Here is a 26,988-nt window from a genome sequence, read left to right on the forward strand (position 1 = left end):
ACTCAAAATGGTTATTTACCATCAAAGTCTACACCAGGAGACACAATTCCCATAGTTCTGATTGAAATTTGACAGAGTTATGTCCCTTTTTAACTTGGAATTTTCTGGCAAAGCTCTAATTCAGAGTCAAGCACTGAGAAAAGCCGAGCGCGCTGTCTTACGGACAGCTGTTGTTAACTATTCAAATCATGAGTTGGAAAAACGGTTGCAAACTTGTTATATGCCTATACAAACTTATCTTGACTATGGTAAAGTTTGCGTTTACATTTTGTAATGCCTCTTCAAGTAACGTACGTGTTTTTATATATTATTTAAATTCAAAATATTTTGTGTTAAAGCTCATTTTGTTATGTTTTTCTGAAAGAACTCGTTTTGTAGCTTGACTTTTTGAAGAATAAGTAGAGATGTCCTACTCACCACGACGTTAGCTACGGTGTCGGCATTGGAGTCACACCTTGATTCAGTTTTTCGTACCAGTTCACATTTTGACAAAACCTTTTTATTCAAAGCTTTGAAACTTTCAATACTTACAAATATTGACCAGTTTATATTTTATGTAAACTATTTGACATATTTTATCACATATTTATTATAACAGTCTATATCTTTAGGTAAGAGTACATAAACTATTTTGCAAAATCATGACCTTTTTTGAACCTAGAAATTGGTACAGTTTTCGTGCAAGTCTATGTTTTTTGTCAAAACTATTTGACAAGTGGCTTTGAAACTTTGAACAGTTATTCATCATTATAATTTCCATTTGTAGGCAAAAGTGCATAACTCTGTCAACTATTTTGGTTCAATTATGGCCTTTTGTGGACTTGGACATTGATGCCGTTATCGTACAAGTCCACGTTTTGTCAAAAATATTTGATAAATGGCCTTGAAACTTTGTACACTTGTTCCATTATGATTTACATCTGTAGGCAAGAGTACATACTTCTGTCAACTATTTTGGTTGAGTTATTGCCCTTTTTGGACAGTCTTCGTTCTAGTCCAAGTTTTCGTCAAAGCTTTAAACACTTCATGAATTATTTTGTCTAAATTATGACCCTTTTTGGACTTGGAAATCAGTTAGGATTTTTCATATCAGTCCATGTTTTGGCTTATCTGTTTGTCATATAGCTTTGAAACTTTAGTCACAACCATAGTCTACATATGTAGGCAAGACTACATTACTAGGACAAGGGCTTTAGTTAAGTTTAGCAAATTATTCGAAACTGTTTGATATATAGCTTCGAAACTTTGAACAATTAAAATTTTATTCGAAATCCTTTCATATATAGATTTGAAACTTTGAACACTTGGTTACAATCATGGTCACATTTTGACTAATCCAGATCAACAAACACAGCTTTATTATTTGTGTTATCTATTTTCATGTCTAAATTTTATAATGTTACAGTAATGGTGAGTAATGTGGCTTTATAAATTTTAATTTCTTGGTTATCTCACTATATACCATCGCGGTTCATTTTTGATTACTTAGAAATAAAAAAATGCGCGGCCTAACAATAAAGTCCGACGTTTATTACAAAACTACAGTAATATAAAGGTAAAAATATGATGCCGAAAGCAAGATACATTGTGTATTACCAAAATTTTATTTTGAATATTAAAACACATTTGAAACACCAATAATACATTTGTACAACAAACGTGACAACAGTGGTTTCATTTTTAATAGCTACAATAAATGCGTATACTGTTTTAATACAGTAAATAACTTGATTATTTTTTGGCAATCAAAACCAATAATGTTTATATCTCAATAGAAAATAATCATTTAAAAAAATCTTTTTAACACCATCAATGTTAACAAAATCAGAGAGCACATTTACCCTTTGCGCGATTCGGAACTGGAGCTGGATGTGGCACTCTTTTGGTCTGCTTCAGATGCGTCGGTCGTAGATTTTTTCGATAGATTAATTCTCCTGCATCTATCACTCGAAAATTTGTCCCACATCAGCGAGCGTTCGTTAGCACTACGTTTTCTTCGAGAACCTTTTTCATTACAGTATGTGCCAACTGGAATTCCAAAGTAATTTTTATGATTGTCAATGCAGTCATCTAGATCTACAAATGGTACGCACCCGTTATTACTTACAAGACCGTTGCTACATCGTTCATTTTCTTTCCCTTTACATTTTTTTGTAATCGGACCTTACGGTCATTATATCTGCTTTGTAGAAAATTTCTTTTCGATGATGGTATGGACCATTTGCTGTTACTCTACATCCGAACGTTAGGTGACATGTTGGAAGGTGTGCGACAATGTCTCTTCTGTGAACGACACGCCAGCTATTGTTAACGGTCATGCCGTGATTAAAAGCGTAGCCCTTGTCTCCAACTCTTGGCATTCAAAATGTGTACAAAGACAATTTATTTTCACGTACAATGCCTGTATATATAAGTGAGGCGGCAGAAAGTGAAGCTATCGCTCCACCAAGTGAATGGCCAGTTATTACAACATCATAATCCGGATTTTGCCGGACTATTTCTTCTATACTACTGCGAACACATGGGAACAGTTTGTCATGTGCTTGTTTAAAATAATATTGAACTTCACCTAACTCCAAAAATGATGTTTTTGGTGTTGCCAAAACTGAAACGATTTCATCGTAGAGTTGTTGTTTTCCGTAAGTAGTAGTAGTCCCACGATAGGCAAGTACTAACATCTTCATTTTATGCGAGATACCTGTGTACGTATAACATTCCTCATATTCAAACAAAGAAAGGTCCTCGCATCTGCGACCAATAGCGTATAATAGTTCAAAGCCACCATCAGGAAAAATGCTATTCATGCATTTTGTCGGAGTATCGGAATAAGCTATCGCTGACAGAAGAGTAGCTGAATATGCAATTTCCGGGTCGTACACACCATACGGCTTATTGTATGCTGAACAATCTGACGGCTGCTTGACATTATGTTCCTCCCAGCATGAGTTCTGAAGAGATGCATATGCGTGACATTCTTCATCTAATGGGCACCAGCGACATCTAAACCCATTCCATGATTTGTGTTCCGTGCATATTTCACAGTCTGAATAGGAATCACAACTAGGTCTTCCCCTACATAAGAAAACAATAGAGTTAGTCATTACCAACTTTTAGTAACATCGATCTATCGGAAAATCGATAAATTTGCCTATACAAACAAAGAAGGAAAAAATTACTTAAACTTCAATAGAAAAAGTTCTATTTGGAAATCAAAAATTCGATACCCCACAAATCAAAGTTTAATTTATTCCGGATATTATGAATATTAAAAAAAAAAAAAAAATTAATATTTGGTTGGTCCTTTTTGACTTTAAATAGACCCACCTCAGTTCATATAGACTCTGTAGGAAACGGGTAAAAAAAACCTGACTTTTTCAAATATAACAGATAAAATGAGATATTTTCCGCAAATAATCAAAAAATCGATACCCCTAAAAATGTAGAAAAATTATTCAGTTTTCGTTATGTGTAATTTGTTTTAAATTTAATAATGGTTTGTTTGGTCTTTTTGCATTTTAGTGTGTACAGTGAACATTTCTTCAATAATTCCGGCTTTTTCCGCCGTTATCCGTAAGTATTCGGAAGCTCCGTAAGTATTCGGAAGCTGTTACGGAAAATATTGTCGTCTGCTAGCCTGACTTTGTCGGTACAAATTGTTATAGCTCAAAGCCTATGAATTGTAGGCAACTTCACATTGACAAAAAAGAACTGAGATTGTAATTAGACAAATAGACGCGGTCATCTTTTTTTCTTCATATGGGATTTTGTAATAATTTTTGAAACAAAAAAAAATCATTTTCTATTATTCATAATATGACCAAACTTTAATTTGAAAGATAGCCTTGATGAACTGATAATTCTGCTTCTTTCCGAACCTCCTTTGTATATATTTATAGGTTACTAGCTTTGTATCGGGAAATATGCACGAGTTCTCAGCGGAAGGAGCGCAATATTCTTCCGCTGAAGAACGAGTGCATATTTCCTGATGCAAAGATAATAACCTTTTTATTACATACACATCTACACGTATAAATATAATGTAAATATCATACATTTGTTCAATAGCCTGAATAGGATTGACAATACTGAACTTAATAGAAAAAATAGTGCAAGAACAAAGTTTAACACTGAATTACGTCACGCACCCGATATGAAATTCAGGCGTCAGTGTATGGAAAAATATTGACGTTTCCGGTACCAGTGAAACTTAACGGGGAATAGAAACGAGTATGTAATAATATTCTGTATTCTTAAATTAATGCATATTTTTGGTACATTCTCTAATCATTCGTTTAAAAAATTGCGTTATCTATAATTATTTGTTTTAGTCCCAAGATTGCACACAATCACATTAAGCATAAAATAATTTAATTGTAACAAATATTTTAAAATTACCCTTTCACTTTTATTGTGTATTACAATATTGCCTATGGGTAAACAATATCCGGTCAGTGTTGTTTCAAACCGGGTCATAAAAAATAAGTGTTACCCCACTTACTACAAGTGATAGGTATTTTTATGGTTTTATGGTTTTTGCGTTGTAATATTATATATATTTCACTTTCTTCTGTCTTTATATAGTCTTTTCCCTTTCTTTCAGGAATTTTTTTAATGATTTTTACCCTTATTTCATGAATCGTATGACAGTAGGAAGATTCAGTACAAATTTAGAATTCACATCGTTAATAGAGTTGTTCCGTAAATATTTACTGAGTAAAGATCCTGGCCCAAATTTCACGAAAAAACTTAAGTTATTACTTAGTTAAGTCTGCTTTTCTAAAATTGAGATTTTGCTGAAGTTATTGTTATTTAATGGTGATTTTTCCTGTAACAATGTATTTATAGTTAAAGTATACTATGGTATTAGTATTTGTCAGCAGTACTTATTCAAGTCACGCAAATATGATATTTCTATTTAAGCACGATATAAGAAACTTAATCCTTACCATGCTAAATTACAATAATGAACTTGTCTATCTTTCAATTTGGAGAGTACTATTAATTATGAAACGGGGTGCATACCAAAAAGTTACTGGCTGTATGGCAAACAGTGCATATCATGATCAGTCTGCACGGATGTGCAGGCTGATCATCATCTACACTGATCGCAAAGGAAGAACCAATCGTGTCCAGCATGGTAAGGGTTAAGTATTTCCTTTTAAAAGTATAAGTCTTATTTCTATACTTCTTTTTCTTTAAAGCGACTGGCCTCCAGATCGTTCGACAACAAAAATATACTTTTTAGACATCTTGAATAAAAAGAGCTATATTTCTTATGAAGGCTTCAATACTTAATTACTGACATACTTTATGTTACGGAAATACATGAGAATTTGCTGTTTTTACTACCTTTTACGATGAAAATCGAAAAGCGTTAGTGATTTAGAATTTTGAAAATATTTTAGAAACATAAGCTCATATTCTAATGTTCATAATATGTGAAAGAAAGCGCGTATAGGGGAAGTATATACGCTTTCTAAATATTTTAGATAACATATTTATATTTTTGAATATTTATTTTATTTACAGACAGTTTCTTGTGCGTAAATATTTCTTTTCTGTACATAGATATATGTTAGCATGATGTTTCATGTATTAAAAAGAAAGTAAATTTAAGTGTTCGATGTATAAAATGTAACGATTTCTAAATATTTTAGATAACATATTCATATTCTTAATTATTACTTTTATTAATTTTGACAATTAATAAAGTATTATATAAATTTTCGACTTGTTCCGATTTCACTTTAATATTATTAAAACTTGATTCAAGTATATCGTTTAGCAAACCGCCCCCGCCAGTAAATGCATCAGATAATGACCAAAGCTGTTAATTATCGATTCCCCCCCCCCCCCCACACACACACACCGTTACTACAACAACAACAATTAGTACGGAAATCAACGAATCCGTCCGGTAGCGCTGATATTGGATTATTGGTTTTATTGATTTTTATGATAGGTAGACCTGTCCCGCTTTATCGGTTTAGAGATGTTACTAAAAGTTGGTAATGAGTAAAATATATTTATCCATTATGAACAGTAGGTGTAAACTGAGGGGGGCAATGTCCACATGTGGAGTTTGCCCTTTACACGTGACTATGTGGATTTTGCCCTTTACACGTGTCTATGTGGATTTTGCCCTTTGCACGTGACTATGCGGATTTTGCCCTTACACGTGACTATGCGGTGTTTGCCCTTTGCACGTGACTATGCGGAGTTTGCCCTTTACACGCGTCATAAGGTAAGGGAATACGGTACACATGTGTCATACAGCACGATTTTTAAAACGCCTCTATAAAACGAGATTTTGATTTCTCAGCGGCTTATATTGCGGTGTGAGTGCAGCGACTACACATGGAATCTAGTGAGAGACGGGTCTTATCTCCGGCTTTGTGTAAGAGGATTTATGACGATTTTGTGAGGAAACCGTATATTTCGTTGATACATATCCTGAACTTCGAACTTTATGAAGTGGCTTTGTACTCCATTTTACCCGAGGACTTTTATTTTTACTTGAACAATGAGCGGAAAATAAGACAATAGTAGGTATAAATGGGTGGTGCCTCATCGATATTTTTGCTCATACCGATATTTTTGCCCATACCGATGTTTTTGCTCATAGCGATATTTTTGCCAATGCCGATGTTTTTGCTCATGGTAGTATTTGCATATACGAGTTTATTGTATGTAGAAGATAACCTTAAGGGGAGAGCATTGTACGAAGAGTTGTTCTTTTCAACAATTTCAATTTTTGCAAGTTTCCACCAATCACTGGAGAAGCGGATCTTTCGTTTATTGCCTTTGAAAAGACACATTTCCACGCTAAACTTATCATTGAAATGCTCTAATGTATTGAAAATAGGGTCTTGATATTACATTTCATATGAAATAAAGAAGGAACTTATTTGGTAGTATGTAACCTGTTTACATTTTCAAAACGAGACTGTTCACTTCCGCGTTTTACAAAACCTAAATTTTGCTGTGAAAAACTGATATATGATAGACTGTGGACTTAACGGAACGTTCTGTGCGATTTAAATCAATAGGAAATAGCTTTTGTCAAAAGAGAAGGGAACATCTGACCGTGAACAAACGTTAGGTGTGCTAATAATGATAGTGATAGTGGATGACCCCAATTCCGATATTGTCATTTTGCGCCAAAATTGAATATGATATCGAGAAAGATGCCTTGTTATATGTTGTATGTCATTTTCTCGACCGAAATTTTGTATGTTGTGCTAAAATTTCGGTTGGAAAAATATGGCAAGGTATTTTTAATTTACCTATAATCAAACGAGGATATGACAGAGTAAACAATAGAAGTTTGTTATGGGGAATGCCACGGAATACATTTTGGACTCCTAGGCTATGGAACAGTCTCTTGTTTTAGAATAAATTTGGATCACTATGGTAGGTTAATTTTGTATAATGTACTATTAGTAGATAATATTTGATAAAGTAACAAGTCAATAATTTGTCTCAACATTGTAAACACAAAAGGGCATGAGACACTAAATTTGTGTTAGAACCATGGGCTCCTGGGTTACTAGCAGTCTCTCACTAGAATCAGCAATTTGCTTGCTGCTTATGGCAGCTTTCTCTGTATAATGCCAAAACTAGTCTATTTCAAAGGTCTTAGTGTTTAAACTTAATTTTGAGAACAAAAAAAAATCACGAACAACTCTGATTGATAAATATTTTATTTCTAACAATTATTTTCATCTTCTTTTCTTTCGCTTGTAATCATCCCAATGTGCATTGTATTTAATTCAATTTTATATGTCAGCCAATATTATTGAAAGTGCACTTTTTGTGTAAACAGTTACAGTTACAATATGATATCCTGTACACAGTTGATCGCTCCATGCTACACTTCTCTAACTCTGATTTTCTTCTGTCTCCGAATCTTCCTCCGAATCTAAGTCGTCTTCTTCATCCAACTGAGGTATATTGAAAGTGCGAAGAATTTTATCAAACAGAAATCTCCTCTTAAGGATTGCGTACTTTAGTGCCTCATCACTCTCATAACCTTCTGTTTCAATAAGCTGATTTATGGTGCCCTTTATAGCTTTATAAAGGGCATCTTTTTTCATGGCGTTGAACCAAAGTAGCTTCTTGCCAAATGCATTCATTAGGGCTTTTCTGTATGTACTTTTCATGTCCTGGAAAACTGTTTCTTTTGCATCATTTTCGCTGATTTCTAAATCTTCTTTTAAAAGTTCAGCGACTTTAGAATCATACTGCCACTGGCATTTTGAAAACGCCTCTTCCACAACTTCGTCCCAGGGATCAATTTCCATAGACTCCTCCTCTGTTTTCATAGAGGTATCATCACCCTGATCATAATCGTTTCCAACTGGCCCAAAAATGTCTTCTTTGTCAGAAATACCTGACATGGATCCATCATCAGAGTCCGAGTCAGAATGCGCAGCTTTTCTGTGACGTAACATATTATCCTTTCGTGCAAAGTTTTTCAAACAAATATCGCAATCAAACATCTCAGTCCAACTTTTAAATAACGAAATAGTCCTTTCAAACTCTCAAGTACGAATGAAGGGGAAATACAATGAACACTCACTGTAATACGGGTCCGATAACACTGATGAGTTCAGGCTCTGTTGAATTTTGATTTTCTTCTGTAGGAGAAACCTTCGTTCGAGAAGATTTCTTATTCTTACGACCAGCGCAGTCTGTCTTTCGTGTTGAAATATGACGCTTGCTCTTTTCCTTGACTTCCTTCATTCGTTGCAGTTCCAGGTCGATGAGAGTTCTCTCTGGTTTCAATTGACGCTCAAGCATGCTCTTCGCTATAGCTGTTGTCTGTTCTGCCGGAAGAACCATTCGAATATACATTTCAGAACGAGGATTTTGCTGAGAGAGGTCCCGTTTGAAGCGTTTATATTTAGGCTTGTTGACAAATATATCAGCCTTTTCAGAAGAATATTGTCTCGAAGATCTCCTTTTTAACTTTCTCGATTTCCTATCCATTGTATCGAAGAATTCCATTTTTAGTGAATGCTCGTCCGTATCTCTTGCTAGCTGAGCTGTGAAAGTCTTTAGATAAAGTCAGACCGTGTATTTATTTATCAGTCACTTGTTTCAGAACTTTTATGTTTATGATCCAAGAGTCTCTTTTTTCAGATGCTTGAGAAATGCCTGACGGTTTTCAAACACGCAGTCGCAAAATTCACAGATATTTGAGTGATACGCGCATGTATGCCATACTCTGAAGTGGTGTAATAGGTTTCTCCAACACAAGAAAAAGTAATCGCATTTCCTGCATTGAAATATAACGTTCTCGTTTTCGTTACTTCCCATAGTGAGGATAACGGTCTCGCTTTATAAACAACTGACTACACCGTCTACACCAATCAAACGTACCCTGTCTCACAGATGCTTCTTTTATACACTTTAATGCCTCCTCATACCTCCTCATACCTTCTAATTGCCTCCTCACCGCCTCCGCATTGCCTCCTCATACCTCCTCACTGCCACCTCATACCTCCACACTGCCTCCTCATACCTCCTCACTGCCTCCTCATACCTCCTCACTGCCTCCTCATTGCCTCATCACTGCCTCCTCATACCTCCTGTTTGCCTCCTTATGTCTTACTTGTAGTATAAATACAGCCCTTTCAAACACTTTAATTTCATGATGCTTACAATTTCACGATTCAATAATTTCAAGTTATGCGTTCTATTGATCAATTTTAACTATATGTCAATGAGTAGGCAATGATTGTCTTATTTTCCGCTCATTGTTCAAGTAAAAATAAAAGTCCTCGGGTAAAATGGAGTACAAAGCCACTTCATAAAGTTCGAAGTTCAGGATATGTATCAACGAAATATACGGTTTCCTCACAAAATCGTCATAAATCCTCTTACACAAAGCCGGAGATAAGACCCGTCTCTCACTAGATTCCATGTGTAGTCGCTGCACTTACACCGCAATATAAGCCGCTGAGAAATCAAAATCTCTCTTATATAAGCGTTTTAAAATCGTGCTGTATGACACATGTGTACCGTATTCCCTTACCTTATGACGCGTGTAAAGGGCAAACTCCGCATAGTCACGTGCAAAGGGCAAACTCCGCATAGTCACGTGTAAAGGGCAAACTCCGCATAGTCACGTGCAAAGGGCAAACTCCGCATAGTCACGTGTAAAGGGCAAACTCCGCATAGTCACGTGCAAAGGGCAAAATCCGCATAGACACGTGTAAAGGGCAAAATCCACATAGTCACGAGTAAAGGACAAACTCCACATGTGGACATTGCCCCCCTCATTTTACACCTACTATGAACAAGGAGCGTCAGGTAGTTAATAATTGCCTAATCGGTATGAAATAAGGATCGTTGAAAGATAAGTCTTAAAATGACGGTATTTGTTCAAATAATGATATGTAGACACATTTCTTCTTATCTCGGTAATATGAAATTGAGTACAAACACTTCACTGAACTTTGTTAGATACGACATCACTTGACGTCGCTAAATCTTGCATTTATCTTGAATCTATGAATTTATCTTCTCTCTTTATATCTGTAAAACATTTTATAAAGTATTTAGCAACCATACTGCTTTTCTCAAGAAATCAACAAAATATTCATTCTTTGTCGTCCCATGCCTTATTTGCAAAGAAAAATATCACGTAATTTTTAATGAACATAATCCAATCAAACCATGTCGCGATTCGTGTGCTTGAATTTTCATGTATATTTTACTACGTTAAATTGTTCAGTTACCATTTTTGAATGCCAAACTGTAGGTTGCACAGTTTTTGCAAGGTATTGCAGGCATTGTTTTATAAATATGGCAGCCTCAGACTTTGCCTCTCATTCCAAGTGTTGTAGCATCAAATTGATTCAGTACAATATTCATTCAAAGTATCTATTAATTATCAACAATAACATACCGTGTTCAGTACAACATTCATTCAAAGTATCTATTAATTATCAACAATAACATACAGTGTTCATTGTTGTTGTGTTTACTTTACTGACGGAGCAAGTTGGCACTGTGTGACTTGCACATGTCATAAATAACGAACTGGGGTAGATTTCAGTGTTTCCCGTTGGTTCAAGAATGTTGCGCATCTTTGTCACTTCATAACACGTGCAGCGTCGACCAAAATATCATGAGGTCATTTTATTGTTTAACTATTGGTAAACTACATGGTATTTACAACACTGATTACAACTACTCTTTCAGCGGCGATCGTATATTCTGAAACAGCAAAGGAATGTGTAAATATCAAATTTTCTGGTAGCAGTTTTGAACGGTTACATGCATTTCGACGCAGGTTCGAATATGAAGAAAAAATGCATATACCGCTGTTTCATAAGCAATGCAAATGATTGTACTGGTCTACCGTAGTATGTGATTTTGACGATTACTGTTTAAAAACAGTTAAAGTTGCGTAAACATTTGTTAACGATGTTGACGATGTTGAAATACCTTTAAGAACCGAATAAAACTTTCAATATTATTTTGAAAATGCGTGTAGCTTATTTCCTGGTTTTCACTGTAGAATAAGAAGTGACCAATAAAATCATCACACAGTCATTAGCTTGTATACTCATCCCGTGTAACGGAAACGAAGTTGTTTAACAAAAGAAGTAATGTTATATTTAGACGAATGCATGTATTATCATAAACATTACTTTGGCTTCCCAATCGCCACGTACTGCATTGCAAGGATTTTGTAGAGAAACATAGAGGCTGCACGTGAGATTAATTTTAAGGTAAACAATTCTGACGAGTCCAATAATTAAATTCTTGAAAAGTCCATTCCTAGTCTGATTCAGTTCAAGGTGCCAGAAACTTCAGTTTATAACACCGTATATTACATTGATATTCACTGACAATATTATTATTTGAACTGTACCTTGCGTTGTGCCAAACTGTCATAATATACGCCGGTCACAGCAAATTAAGTTTACTCTACTGACTGAGCAGACTATTTGTTATTTTTCTCAATCTCGACCACTTCAAGAGTTATTCTCCCAGAGCGACCAAAACTATCTGACAGGTTATCGAACTTTGCGAAGATAGAATAAGTTTAACTGCTTAAGTTCTTGTTAAGCAGACATTGACACATTTCGAAATTTTAAGTAATTCAAGGGCCATGACCGAAGAGTGATTGGGACTTTATTTCCGCCTCATTTTTGATCTTATGCCCATAAATACTGTGACCAACTTCGGTGAACATTGGATAAGAACTACATTTGTACTTAAGTAAGGGGCGGATACTGTCACTATTTGCACTATCTATTATTTCAAGGGCCATAACTCAAGAGCTACACGGACAATACGGTTATCTTCCTTGTTCGACATGTTATCCCAATAAACATTTTGGCCCAGTTTGGTAAACTGCTCAAGTTAGAAAGCGGACTCTCAATCTTCACAGCTTTGAATAATTCAAGGATCACAATTCCAGGGAATCTTTGAAAGTGCATCTGGCTATAGAACTTGGCCAAGGTACCATGCTTTTCTGTGGCACCTTTTGATTCCCGATCTGGCAGAACATTTTTATACCCTGTGAGATTTGGTGCAAACTTCTGGACCATGTCACACTATGCTGTGAGAAATGCCTTACAACATTTCTCTGACCTTGTAATCATGCAAGGACGACTTCGACTTAAAGGGAACTAAGAAATGATTAAAACTTTCACATATGTTATAATTATTATTATTATTATTATTATTTACCAGATTTTTATAGCGCTCTTTTCATCTATAAAATAAACGTTCAAAAGCGCTGTACAAACTACATATCACAGAATGATATGGACATACAATACAACACAAAAAATATATCAACAATAAAAGGTATTTAGCCTGAATCAGGTTTTACTCTACATTTTAATTGTACTAGATATTTTAAAGAACAATTAACATTAGGAAATAATTTCCATTGCAAAGCTTGTTTTCCAGTGCAAAGTGAGTTTCAATAGACCTTGAAGAAAAAGTGTGTTTTCAATGATCGTTTGAAAGCATCCAAGCTTTTAGCGTCTCTAATGGTAGCCGGAAGAGCATTCCGTAACTTCGGTGCAGCTGATGAAAAACTACGATCGCCGTACCTCACAGTTTTGCTTTTTGGAACAACTAGTTGTTTTGAGTTGTTCTTGGATCTCAAATTTCTTGCTGGCTGATAGAGTTCCAGCAAGTCTTTAATATAGATCGGTGATTGGTCATGCAATGCTTTGTATGTGTGAACTAGAATCTTAAAGTCAACTCTATGAGTAACTGGTATCCAATGCAGTTCTTTTAATACCGTACCCTGATCTACAAACTGAGTTAATATGTTTTTCCATGCTCATTTTGGAGTCTAGAAAGGCACCAAGATTCCTTACACATTTAGATGGTTTAATGTTCTCTTCTCCAATTTTCACAGTAACCGATTCAATATGTTTTTCGTTTCTTTGAGAGGTAAATTCAATGACTTCAGTTTTATCGGCATTGATTTTCAACAAGATACGATTTCTACGAGACAGTTTTCGACACAGCGTAAAGCATCCTTTTGAGAGACCGGATTTGTTGGTTTGAAAGATAAATAAAGCTGCCCATCGTCGGCGTAAAAATGATGATTTAGTCCATCTTCCTTGCATATTGTACTTACTGGTTTAGTGTACATTGTGAAAAATTTTGGTCCGAGAACGGACCCCTGTGGGACACTGTATGTCATTTGCACTGGTTTTGACAATTCACTATCTATGGTCACTGTTTGGTAGCGGTCGCTTAGATATGAAGTTATCCATTCAAGTGGTTTCCCTGCGATACCAAAGTGGTCGTGGAGGCGGTGCAATAGCGTCTTGTGGTCGATGGTATCGAAAGCAGCCGAAAGGTCAAGCATCACTAACATTGTTATATCATTTTGGTCAAGGGAGTTGAGAATGTCATTTTGAACCTTCAGTAATGCAGTCTCAGTGGAGTAATATTTTCATTATGCAGACTAGTGTTCTTCGTGGAGACTGTTCAAAGACAAGTGGCTTTCCAAACGAGCATCGACTACCTTTTCAAGTATTTTAGACACGTACGGTAAATTAGATACAGGTCTGTAGTTCTTCAGAACATTTGCATCTAGATCTGACTTTTTGATGAGTGGTCTGATCAACGAACTTTTGAAGTATTTAGGTACATATGCTTTCTCCAAAGAATAATTGATTATTTTAGTGAGAAATGGTAGCAGTTCTTCTAAGCATTCTTTCAAAAGCCATGTTGGAAGTGGATCTAGCTCACACGATTTACTTGCAGATTTTGAAATAACTTTTTTCACTTCATCCTGTGAGACTGGAGTGAATTCAAAAAGTTTATCTGTTTGCGTGTTCGAAATTTCCTCGGTGGTAACACCGGTTTGTAATTCTGTTTCTGACCTAATTTTATTTCTTATTCCATCAATTTTATCGATGAAGAAATCGCTGAAAGTTTGCGCTAGTTCTTTGGAAGAGGAAGATGTTGGCAGCACGGCCTCATCGACTCTACCAAGAAGATTCTTTGTCACTTTGTATAAAGTTTTCTGATCTCGTCCGCAGGACTCTATCTTTTCAGAATAGAAATTTACACGTGTTTGTTTCAGCAATTTATTCACAGAAGCACAGTGATTTCTGTACATCCCATGATCCACTGTCAGTGTACTAGTAAAGTGGTACAGTGGTTTATTCGGTAGAGCAGTGGAACGTTTTTCAGGAGCCCTGGTTTCGAGTTCTGATCTGGCTAACAGTTTCACAAACGGCGACACTGACATCGAAAACAAATAATAGTCAACAATTTGTTCTTGTTCCTGCCCTGAAGGATATGGTAATTTCAGCGTATCTTGAGTTACTGTTATATATCTTTGTTCTGTTTAGATTTTTATTTATTTATCAGTCTGCATCATTGCTACCTGCACTGTAATTTTCAAAACCATAACATGAAATATGATGCGAAATTTATAACAAAAAAATTTATATCAAGCTTAGAAGCAAAAGTTTACCACAATTAACTAAAGCACTGTCAATTCCAACAGTATACTAGCTTAATCTACCAAAATGGCAAGTTGCTTAATTTGTTGTTTTTGCACAATTACAAATGATATTGCATTACAAAAAACTATTAAGGGGTCTAGATATCGCACATCAAGGCAATCAATGTATTTATGTGTCTAATACATTACCAGATCCAAACAAAAAATCCTAATCAACACTATAAACACTGTCAAAACCGCTTTTTCGGTGTTTGTAAGTGCGTTCCATTAGCGATTCATTGAAACAATTAAGAAATGGTTGCAATGGACCGCTAACGGAACATGTTCCATTAAATGGATCGCCATTTTGAAGTGAATTATTAACTTTACAGTCATTCAGAAAACTTTTACCTCTTCCATCAGGAAACATATGGTTTTAATCCCTTCAATTTCCATTCACAACATATTTTCTAGTTGCCATGGTTATGTTATGTAATCTCATCTTAGGAATAATACAGAGGGAAATAAATTAGTGCATTTTGTAGGTAGTAAGAACAGAGGATGGACAGGATGAATTTATTGAAGAGCAAATGGTGGTTGTTATTTCATTTATTTTCTACGATTTAGAACTAAAGGTATTTTTCTTAATGTATACAATTCAGTATAAATAAACGCATTTTTACATTGTGACTTTTTAAAGATTTCAATAAAATAAGTGTATGATAGAATTCCAAGATTTTATTTAATATAACATAATAGTATTTGAAAAACTGATTCAAATGGCATACTTACTGTACAATATGAAAACTAGCTAGTGTATATTCCTCTTTGTCTATCCAAATATTTCACGATTTATCAAATGATTTGTCTAAAACTGAATCCCAATGATCACGAAAATGTTGAATGATTGCTAAATTTGTATCATGTCATGCATAATATATATATATAGTTAACATTATTGTAACAATGCTTGAATACTTTTAACAGAAAGACGTTTTCAACAGTTACTGTACATTTCTGCAAATCCCGTACACCTGAGTCACATAAACAGTTTGCCGAAACTAAATGGTTTCAGTAGAATACAGACTGTTGTTAGGAATGTATCTGTTTGAAGAAATGCATTCCATTGAGCGATCTATTATGCGTTCCATTAAGCGATATATTGTGCGATCCATTACGCGATCTATGATTATTATGCAATCCATTATGGTAGCAGGGTACACTTCGAATTTTGGCCCCCGTCAATATTTGTTATAAATAGAACTTCGTGATTTTGGATGTCTGTTATACCCCAGTCACACATACGGCGCGGATAGCTACGTCTAGCTACGGAGAGAAACGTAGTAATCCGTATCGATCCGTACCTGAGCCGTACCTCAGAGTAGTTATTCGTATTAATTCGTACCAAAACGTGGTCAAAACGTATTCAAAACTTATTCCAAACTTGCAAGTTTCTCCAACTTTTGAACATGCACAAAAGTTTGAGCGAACCGTAGCCATTTGAGCGTGACTTTAGTCCAACTTGGTTGAAACTTATTTATCCGTAGTTAAACGTACTTAAACGTAGTTATCCGTGCTGTTACGTACCTCGCCGTAGCGGAACGTAGTTATCCGAGGCTGCTCGTACTTAAGCATAGTTCAACGTAGTTTACCGCAGACCCGTCCATGCGCTGGGCAAGTTGCAAGGCGCAGTAAAACGTAATTCAACGCAGTACCTCGTACCTATCCGTACTTATTCGCGTCCTGTATTGTTTTGTTTGTTTCATGTTTCTCACCGTTTTTCCCGTACTAAGACGCACTGCCCCGTAGTTATACTCCCACACACTTATCCTATCCGCACCGTACCTCAACGCACGGACATATCCGAATGTGTGACTGTAGCTTAAATTAAGGTGAGAGATAATAATTATTAATTCTTTAGAAAATTTATACAGCCGATACATGTAAAATTCTGATGTCAGTTGGAAAACTAACTACTGGTAGCTTTGTATGATCAATGAGACACCTTTTCGCGGAAAAATTCAAATCACGGAAGGGTTCTGTGCTTGTTGATTGATACTCAGGAACAGTTTCGCTATTTTGTGAAAAAACGAGCTGGATGGCCCCCATTCCGTTTATGTCCTGACGTTAAGTAAGGACTATTAAATTGAGAAATGCAAATTGGACATTATTCTTGCAGCGGGATCATTGCAGGCTGTTCAAAAGGTGCAAAATTGATGATTTTGGCATGCTATTTTTCATGGATGGTGTAAACCTTTCGTTTTGATAACTTTCTTTATTCTTGTTTGAGAATCCTGATCTTGCCATTAATTAAAAGCACAAAACATGCACGCAATTTATAAAATGGCAACCCTAATTCTGCTCATAAGGGAAGTGCAATATTGCGACTCGCTACATGTAAGACCGTCCGTGCCCAAAATTTTCGCATCTAAGTGTACCCTGCTACCTTAAGGGAAATCTGCCAAAATTAAATTTTGAAAGAACTCTTAAATTTGTGCGGTTTCAAATAGTTTAGAACGTCTTCTTCGATATTCTAAACTTTCTGGGGACTTAAAACGCTACCTGACGGCACAGCAGCTCAAAAATGTTACGGTGAGGACACATGAAAGCATAAAAGTCAGTATACACGCATACGATTTTTTTAGATTCTAGCTCCAGTAACAAGGTTCTGGTACAGTAAAAACATCATTTGTATCGTTATTAACCCACACAGCGCATATCTGGCCCACCAGCTATGCATTTCGTCAATCATGGGGATGGTCGGACGGTGGGGACCCCATGAAATAGGAAAATTGGGGGTGGGGACATTTTATTTTCGCAAAATGGTGCAGAATTGCCCTTATATCATTCCTAATGACAAAATACGTTAAATCATGTCAGAAAATGGTAAAAACGGATGTATTGTACGTTCTTTGTCTCGTAGCGACGATTTGTAAATTTTGGCTAAATTTGCGCATTAGGGGTGGGCAAGTTTAGACTCTCTCATACAGACTTCTTTTCATGCTATTTAAAACATTTTTATTTGGTTGAATTTGCGAAAGACATATAAAAGTTCAGAACTAGTAAAACTCTCTTTTGTTCATTAACTGAAAAATCTTAATATTTGTTATAAATAGAACTTCGTGATTTTGGATGTCTGTAAATTAAGGTGAGAGATAATGATTATTAATTCTTTAGAAAATTTATACAGCCGATACGTGTACAATTCTGATGTCAGTTGGAAAACTAACTGCTGGTAGCTTTGTATGATCAATGAGACACCTTTTCGCGGAAAAATTCAAATCACGGAAGGGTTCTGTGCTTGTTGATTGATACTCAGGAACAGTTCCGCTATTTTGTGAAAAACGAGCTGGATGGGCCCCCATTCCGTTTATGTCCTGACGTTCAGTAAGGACTATTAAATTGAGAAATGCAATAAAATTGGACATTATTCTTGCAGCGGGATCATTGCAGGTTGTTCAAAAGGTGCAAAATTGATGATTTTGGCATGCTATTTTTCATGGATGGTGTAAACCTTTCGTTTTGATAACTTTCTTTATTCTTGTATGAGAATCCTGATCCTGCCATTAATTAAAAGCACAAAACATGCACGCAATTTATAAAATGGCCACCCTAATTCTGCTCATAAGGGAAGTGCAATATTGCGACTCGCTACATGTAAGACCGTCTGTGCCCAAAATTTTCGCATCTAAGTGTACCCTGCTACCTTATAGGGATCTATTATGTGTTCCATTAAGCGATATATTATGCGCTCCATTAGCGTGTTGTTAAACGACACATTTATGTTAATTAGCGATCCATTAGCTCATTTGCATGTGGAATTTGTTTATTGGACTAACAACTCGCTTACGGAACATGGTTTTGGTAGTGTTTATTGGGTCTTTTTTGTTTTTTTTTTGTTTGGAGAGGTTTCAACAAGTAATTCATGGTTTGTTGTTCTATTGTATTTTTCTTTACTTATTTACTTAGGTCATATGGCGACTTTTTTGGCGATGAATAAAGACCCCAGGTGCATCTTCAGGCATTATTAGTCTTGCACCTGCACCTTGGTAGAACCACTTCCCTAAGCCAGCTGGATGAACGAATTTAACTTCCCAAGCGAAGTTTCGAACCCGCAGAGGTTAGGGGCAAGTAATTCGAAGTAAAGTCAGAGCTTGCCCACAGAGACCGTCCTTGCCCATTTAAAACTCTTAAGTATTCATCAACCTGTCAAAACTGAAACTAGTCTAGTTTCAATATCTAAGGACAGTGGTTTTACTTCAGTTTCACCATACACCATAGTATTAGAAGAAGTTTTTAACCCTAAAATGTATTGCAAAAAATGAAACTCGACTCTTTCTAGGTCTATGTTTCCATAACCCAAAATATCACATAAATATTAAAGAATAGTTTATATAGTTTTAAAAATGAATCTACTTGCATATTAATAGGTAAATTTAGTGACATGACATTTTCTATTAGAGTATACATTACAAGAATGCAACGTTAGTAATGTGCTTTTAGCAATTACAAATAACCCACTTCTACTAAAAATAACATATTTGTACGAAAATATTTTTATTCGTGTTCATTCTCAACAGATTTTTCTTCATAAAAAGTTTAATTATACTAAACATGTTTTTCCTTTATATTTTTTTTTTCGAAGAATTCAGTGTAAGTTTCCATTGCACATACATTTTAAAACTTGCCCGTCCGTTTAGCTCAAAAGGGAGAGCGCAGACCTACGAATAGCGGAGTCGTGAGTTTGAGGCATATGGACTCCTTGATGATTTGATAAAAGACATTGTGTCGGAAATCATTCGTCCTCCACCTCTGATTCATGTGGGGAAGTTGGCAGCTACTTTAGGAGAACAGGTTTGCACTGGTACAGAATGCAGGAACACTGGTTAAGTAAACTGCCCACTGTTACATAAATGAAAAACGACTTTAAGCCCAAAACAAACAAACAAACAAACATTTAAAACTTCGTGTAAATCTTTAGCAAAAATCGCTAGTATAACAGTATCATCTGATAAGGTCACAAAATTGTCATCAATAACAATTATATTGCAACTAATGCCTTTCACTGAAAACAAGGACAAACATCCAGAAGGAACAGCCATATTATAAAACGCAGCCCCTTACTATGAACAATATACACAAAATACATAGACAAGTGAAATTTACAGACAACGGATACAAAAGCAACAAATGAAGAAACACAGTGGGGAACTGTCTTGGAAGGGTCCGTGGCTAAAATACCTCAGGAGAGTCACTAAGCCACAAACTGTAGAAAGTCATGTAGATCATTAAGAAACGATGAAAATAAGAGAATGAGATGACAGGCACAGTTAGATATCCCGTAAAGATTTGACCGGTATAACGTTGATTCCTGTTTGAAAAATATTATTTGAGAAATGTCATGCTGTACTGTTCAATACTTCCAACCCAATTATTCTTGCTTATACGAGTAATATTACGTACTGGACAGCTGGCTATGTTTTTATTTGTTTACTTATTGATATAGTAACATTTAGAGCATTGAGAGAGGCAACAGTTAAAATACTGATCAAAATGACCCCGAAAGCGAAAACAAACCGTTTATTCTGTTCTTCTGTTTAAGAAGCATCGATGAGATTTAAAATGAAATTGATCTATTTTCACTGTTGATTGTTGAAATTCGTTTAAGGCATACTATAACTGTCTTTGCGTTTATACAAGCCATTGTCTAGCCATGCGACTGGTCCCAATTTTGTCTTGAAAACGTAACCTGCTCTACACAGCTTGTTGACCAGTGCCTATCTGTTTTGACCTCTATTCCATCATGTCTTGTTAATGGTCACTGGAATTCTTCAGCGTCATGACCAGCCTAGCCTTGCTGATCTAGTACTCTTTAACAATACATGTAATTATGAGCTTTAGCATTCTTGATGTTATGTAGAGGCCTGTACTGGAAAAGAAAGGTTAAGGGTTGAACTAACGACGAAGATTTGTTGGTTTTCTTTTTCATCATTTATTTTGTCGTGTCGTGTCGTGATTAACAATCCATAAAGCATCAAGGACCACACGAAACGAGGGAGAATGTCTTGCATAAAAATCCAACGGTTTAATTTCTGAGGCAGTCTAGTTACCTCAGTCCTTTCGAGTCAATCCATAAGTTGCAGATGTACTCGCTCTACATTGTTCTTGTCAGAAGTGAATCATAACACCACTTACATAGGCATTTTGTCGAAGTGTCAGTCAAGGCTCCCTGCACTTTCAGGTCAGAATGAGGTCTTTGGCTTCCTCTATTCTCTGCATTGATTAGGATATCGATATCTCCATAACAGGATAGCAGCAATCACGCATCCTGTAACAAATGCATTTTTAGCCTAAACCAAGACGCCTTATCCCACTTTTGAATGTACTGACAGCGCCAGCTCTGAAATATGATGATGTTGCATTGTTTGTTCATTCTGCTTGTGGATAACCCTCAAATACGCACTGAAAATTGGGCGACCTGTGGTTTTTCATTTTTTCTATTATAATACAGTAAATATGAGAAAGACATTTTATTCGCTAAAGAGAGATAATTATGTTATTAACCATATTCTCAAGTTTAATATTTACAAGTATTAATTGTTCATGTAACTGAAGTATTAGATATAAATTCGTGACATTAAGATATAATCCCAGTTACTTATTATGTATAAGCATTAACAGAGCATGGTACTAAAACGTCCTTACTTATACATGAAGTATATAATTAATAACTATACGCGAAATTGACCCTTTTATTATTAGACTTGTTCTTTCAATGATGACAATCACAATGAATATAGTTCAACAATAGCAATAAATACGATTTTTTTTCTTTTACACGCTATTTATTGTTAGAAAGATCTATTTTTAAGAGAAACAATGGTGAAAACCATTTTTTAATTGCTTTATCTGTTAAAAATGTCAGCAATTCATCTGTCAAAAGTAGGACAAATCTTATTCGCAAAATTGAAGAGTATTTGTCAAGGGAAGTAATTTGTTTAGAAGTTTATAGGCTATATACCAATAAAAGAAATTGTTCTTTGTTTCATATAAAATTCAGCTACTTCAGAACAATTTTGTCGTGTCGTGTCGTGATTAACAATCCATAAAGCATCAAGGACCACACGAAACGAGGGAGAATGTCTTGCATAAAAATCCAACGGTTTAATTTCTGAGGCAGTCTAGTTGCCTCAGTCCTTTCGAGTCAATCCATAAGTTGCAGATGTACTCGCTCTACATTGTTCTTGTCAGAAGTGAATCATAACACCACTTACATAGGCATTTTGTCGAAGTGTCAGTCAAGGCTCCCTGCACTTTCAGGTCAGAATGAGGTCTTTGGCTTCCTCTATTCTCTGCATTGATTAGGATATCGATATCTCCATAACAGGATAGCAGCAATCACGCATCCTGTAACAAATGCATTTTTAGCCTAAACCAAGACGCCTTATCCCACTTTTGAATGTACTGACAGCGCCAGCTCTGAAATATGATGATGTTGCATTGTTTGTTCATTCTGCTTGTGGATAACCCTCAAACACGCACTGAAAATTGGGCGACCTGTGGTTTTTCATTTTTTCTATTATAATACAGTAAATATGAGAAAGACATTTTATTCGCTAAAGAGAGATAATTATGTTATTAACCATATTCTCAAGTTTAATATTTACAAGTATTAATTGTTCATGTAACTGAAGTATTAGATATAAATTCGTGACATTAAGATATAATCCCAGTTACTTATTATGTATAAGCATTAACAGAGCATGGTACTAAAACGTCCTTACTTATACATGAAGTATATAATTAATAACTATACGCGAAATTGACCCTTTTATTATTAGACTTGTTCTTTCAATGATGACAATCACAATGAATATAGTTCAACAATAGCAATAAATACGATTTTTTTTCTTTTACACGCTATTTATTGTTAGAAAGATCTATTTTTAAGAGAAACAATGGTGAAAACCATTTTTTAATAGCTTTATCTGTTAAAAATGTCAGCAATTCATCTGTCAAAAGTAGGACAAATCTTATTCGCAAAATTGAAGAGTATTTGTCAAGGGAAGTAATTTGTTTAGAAGTTTATAGGCTATATACCAATAAAAGAAATTGTTCTTTGTTTCATATAAAATTCAGCTACTTCAGAACAATTTTGTTACAGTTTCTAGATTTTCACTCCGTCGTAGACCTATTTTCCACAAGATATCCATACATTTGCTTCAAGAAAACGAAAAGAAAAAGGGGTGTTGAATAGTATGCAGTGAAATGCAAGTCAACTGAAGTCAGGTACCCTCATATTGCCGCATTTCAGAAAGCGGTCCGCAGAATAAACACCCTACTTTTGTTTTCAAGTAAACAACTCGAAAACATGTGAATATTAGCATGACAAGTGTCCTATTTTATGTAAAATTCATTCCTCGAGTGAAATAATGCCCATTTGGCTTACGATTTACGCGCAAATGCGCGAAAAATGGAAAAATTCGGATCTATTTATTAGGGACTCCTTTCGAAAGCACATTTTTGACCGAATTACTGCATTATAACCTTATAACAAGAGCACACCTACTGGGGCGGGGGGTTGGAAACGTCGGCGAAAGAAAGCGCAAGGTTAAACGTATTTTTATGTTATCAACTGTATACTTTTTTCATGCTTTACTTTATAACACTGAAATGCACATTCGGTTTTCAATCTTAGACAAATGTTATTACAATATTCTGCAAGCATTAAAACAAAACTTTTAGATGAGTTCGTGGTTGGAATTGTCTTGGCACCCAAAGAAATGCATGAGTGAGTGTTTCACACGCTTTCGTAGCGTCAGACAGAGACGGTGTTGGTGTTAGCTCGTCTTCGTCGATTTCTGGTTCACTAACATCACTGTTTCTAGCCATAATCAAATCATTCACAAGGTCACTATCAGTTACCTCGGCGCACACTGGAATATCTAGATGAAAGCTGACATAGGATTTCCCGTATTTATGCAGATAAAAATAAAGACAGACATTGCTCAATTATTTCAAATAATTTTATTCGTATTAATCAAAGCCCATTAAAGCATTGCAGTGAACGAAAGTCACTTTGTTTAATTTGTTTGTCGTATACCGACGCTAATTACATAAGCGTGTGAAAGTTACGCAGGCGCCGGTTTAAGGGGAAGCCTGGCAAATGTCTGGCAGAGGTGTGAAAACTTTGTAAACACAAGCCATTCCGGCGACAAATTGTCTGTTCGTCTGAATAGGTGTAATTATCACTGTAATAGAGCCAAGGGGACCACCAAAATTTTCGAAGTTCGAGCGATCCGAGGTAGAACTATATAGAATAAAGAAGGAATAAATTCGGGACCGGGCGAAGAGTTTGAGCGATCCCGCGTGTTCGAAAGATCCGAGTTCGAGCCATTGAAGTTCAACAGTATTTTAGGAAGTCAAATTATGGGTGCAATAACTCATGTTAGAACAAGTTTTGATTGGGATAAGTGTGAGGTTATGTGCGCACAATATACCAGTTTAAAGGTTAGATCTTGGTAGTGGGCCAAGGGATTTCTGTCTTCATTAGCACAGTTGGGGGCTAATGACTATCACAGTATGGTTCCATTAAACTAGGGTCATTGTTTATCGGAGAGTCAGTCTACCTTACAAACGTATCAGTTAGTGAGAAGGAGAAAAAGTGTATTTTATTTAATAAATATGTGATAACTTTAAAAGTTATACCTATTTTTGGCATTTTTTATGAAAAGGAAAATATTTGTTGACCAAACATAATAATAAAATAAGAAGAAACTTATTTAGGAATATGTTACAAATTTCATTATGATTTTAGGAAAAAAATCAAGTTTTCATTTTTTCAAGTTCTGCCTGGAGATGTGTACAAATTCAAATTTGATATTTTTGAAAAATGTGGCATTCACTCATCTAAAAGTTTGTTTTTATATGCTTGCAGAATATTGTAAATAACATCTGTCTAGGATTAAAAACCGAATGTGCATTTCAGTGTTAGAAAGTAAAGCATGAAAAAAGTACACTTCGGGCAACTTATACACAATAATTTGATTTTATCCAGTAATATTACATTCCAATAATGGTGATTGCATGTAAATGAAAAAATAATTTGCCCATTCTGTTTGTAAGTTTTTAAATAAATATCACCTTCATCTATATGACCTTTTTCATTATAATTATGATATTATAGGATATTGTTTGTCAACACAAAGAACTCATTGAGTTTTCACTACATCTGAATAGCGAGCTTGTTTTTTATCATACCATTACGCTTTAATGTAGGAAATACTACTCCATTCTACATGTTTTACAAGTAAATCTATGATATATGTATTTCCAAAGAAGTATGAAATACACAGAATCGCAACAGGAGATAATCTATTTTTAATCTAATCTAAGTTTATTTTTATAGCTCTTTGGTATTTCTTAATTCTGAAAGTCATTGTTTTGAGCAAAAATAACTATATTTCCCTTTCATGTATAACATAGCTTTTAGCTCAACTGGTCACATTCCTTGACTATTGAAACACTTTACTAGAGCTATCACAAATGTGACTCATGCCTTCACCTGGACGTGGTTGACATATAGAGCAAAACAACACAGAACCATAATCTAGGAAATTAAAGAGCATTTAAAAAATCTCATATACACAACTAAGTATCAATATTGATCATTGCTGAAAGTTTGAATAAATTATATGAAATAATGAATGAGGAATTCAGATCACAAGCATTTCTCTATACATCATATAGCTTGCCAGCTATATTGCGAAAACGGCGTTCCATAAATGCGATAAACCAATCACATATCGCTAAAAAATCACGTGATATCACCCATTCCCCATGTGCTACACTACTTGTTGCATTCCAATATACCTGGCCGCAGGTAATAAGAACCATGGTCATGAACGGGAAAATATACTAACCCGTTTCAATCGCGCATTTCATATCTAAAACACGCAGTTCGGTAAATGTGTACTATGGATATCAAACAAGTGGTAATTTATCTTCCATTGTGTACCGGTCACATTTCTTCAACACATCTTATCTTAGAAAAACAACGCGTAGTATATAGTTATTTCAACGTATCACAAAAACCTTGCTTGAACTTCCCTGTTGAAGTTCCGTTCTAGATTAGAAAACCATTCTGATTGGCTAATGTGAAAATTTATGTCAATCGTCATTTTACTACACGTGTTCGCTAAAATGTGAAAATGCAGTATAAATGTGCAAAATGAATAAAATAAACAGAACAGATGCAGACCAATGTACGATTTCAAATTGAAGATCATATACAAGATGAATTTCATTCATCATTTCGGGTTTTATTGTAAAAATGTGATTTTTTGTTTGTTCAATATACTAGGTACCCATTCACTGAACTGCGCGTTTAAGTTGAGAAATTTACGATTGAAACGGGTTAGTATATTTTCCCGTTCATGACCATGGTTTTTATAGAATACTTAGGTGTAGGTTATAACATGTACAGAGGCATTTTCTTTCTGGTATGGCGCCAGTGAGCTGGGGATGAAAGCTTACATTATAAGGCTTATAAATCTCTACCAAAATAGATAAAATATAAATTAACTTCGAGTCCACTCGTACTCATGTATAAGAAATAAAGTGTTCACAGGGAGAAATTTATAAGTGTTTTCCCATACCTTAGCAAATAAATCCCCCTCCTCGTCAGTTAAGAGCTACAGTAAAATACGTCAATACTTTGGCTTGTTTGTTCTAGGTATTAAATAGCAATATATTATGTTGTTACTGTTTGCCTTTTTATCAGTGTTTCGGTAATATACGACGGTTAGTTAACGTAACTTTTCCTGGGTCATACAATGTTAATACAGATGCATTTTCATAAAGCCCTGTAATATAGCAAAAGTCTGTCGTCTTAGCTAAAATGTTTAAATTATATTATACATGTATGTCAGTTAAGTAATCTCACTTGCCTTGGAAAAGCCCTGTCTAGCCTTTGTATACTGCGTCGCCGTAGAAAATGAAGTATTGCCATGCAATAAAAATCCCCCACTGGAAGATGACTAATT

General features: G+C 35.3%; 2 protein-coding genes across 5 annotated transcripts in view; one reads left to right on the forward strand and one right to left on the reverse strand.

Annotated features, from left to right (window-relative positions):
- Nucleotides 1–2,360: 2,360 nt before the first annotated feature.
- Nucleotides 2,361–3,101, reverse strand: LOC123550487 (lipase ZK262.3-like). The gene has a single exon (XM_045338918.2). The coding sequence runs from the start codon at nucleotides 3,099–3,101 to the stop codon at nucleotides 2,361–2,363; it is 741 nt and encodes a 246-aa protein (XP_045194853.2).
- Nucleotides 3,102–4,040: 939 nt separating this feature from the next.
- The window catches only part of LOC123548849 (uncharacterized), a 49,746-nt gene continuing 26,798 nt past the window's right edge, over nucleotides 4,041–26,988 (forward strand). For 3 of the 4 annotated variants that reach the window (XM_053545947.1, XM_053545945.1, XM_053545953.1), the window contains exon 1: nucleotides 4,045–4,227. The gene's annotated coding sequence lies outside the window, so the exon portion shown is untranslated. Of the gene's footprint in view, nucleotides 4,228–26,988 lie in introns of all 4 variants that reach the window. The other variant, XM_053545952.1, reaches the window with a different exon arrangement.

Source organism: Mercenaria mercenaria, chromosome 6 (assembly GCF_021730395.1).
Source record: "Mercenaria mercenaria strain notata chromosome 6, MADL_Memer_1, whole genome shotgun sequence".
Taxonomy (NCBI): domain Eukaryota; kingdom Metazoa; phylum Mollusca; class Bivalvia; order Venerida; family Veneridae; genus Mercenaria; species Mercenaria mercenaria.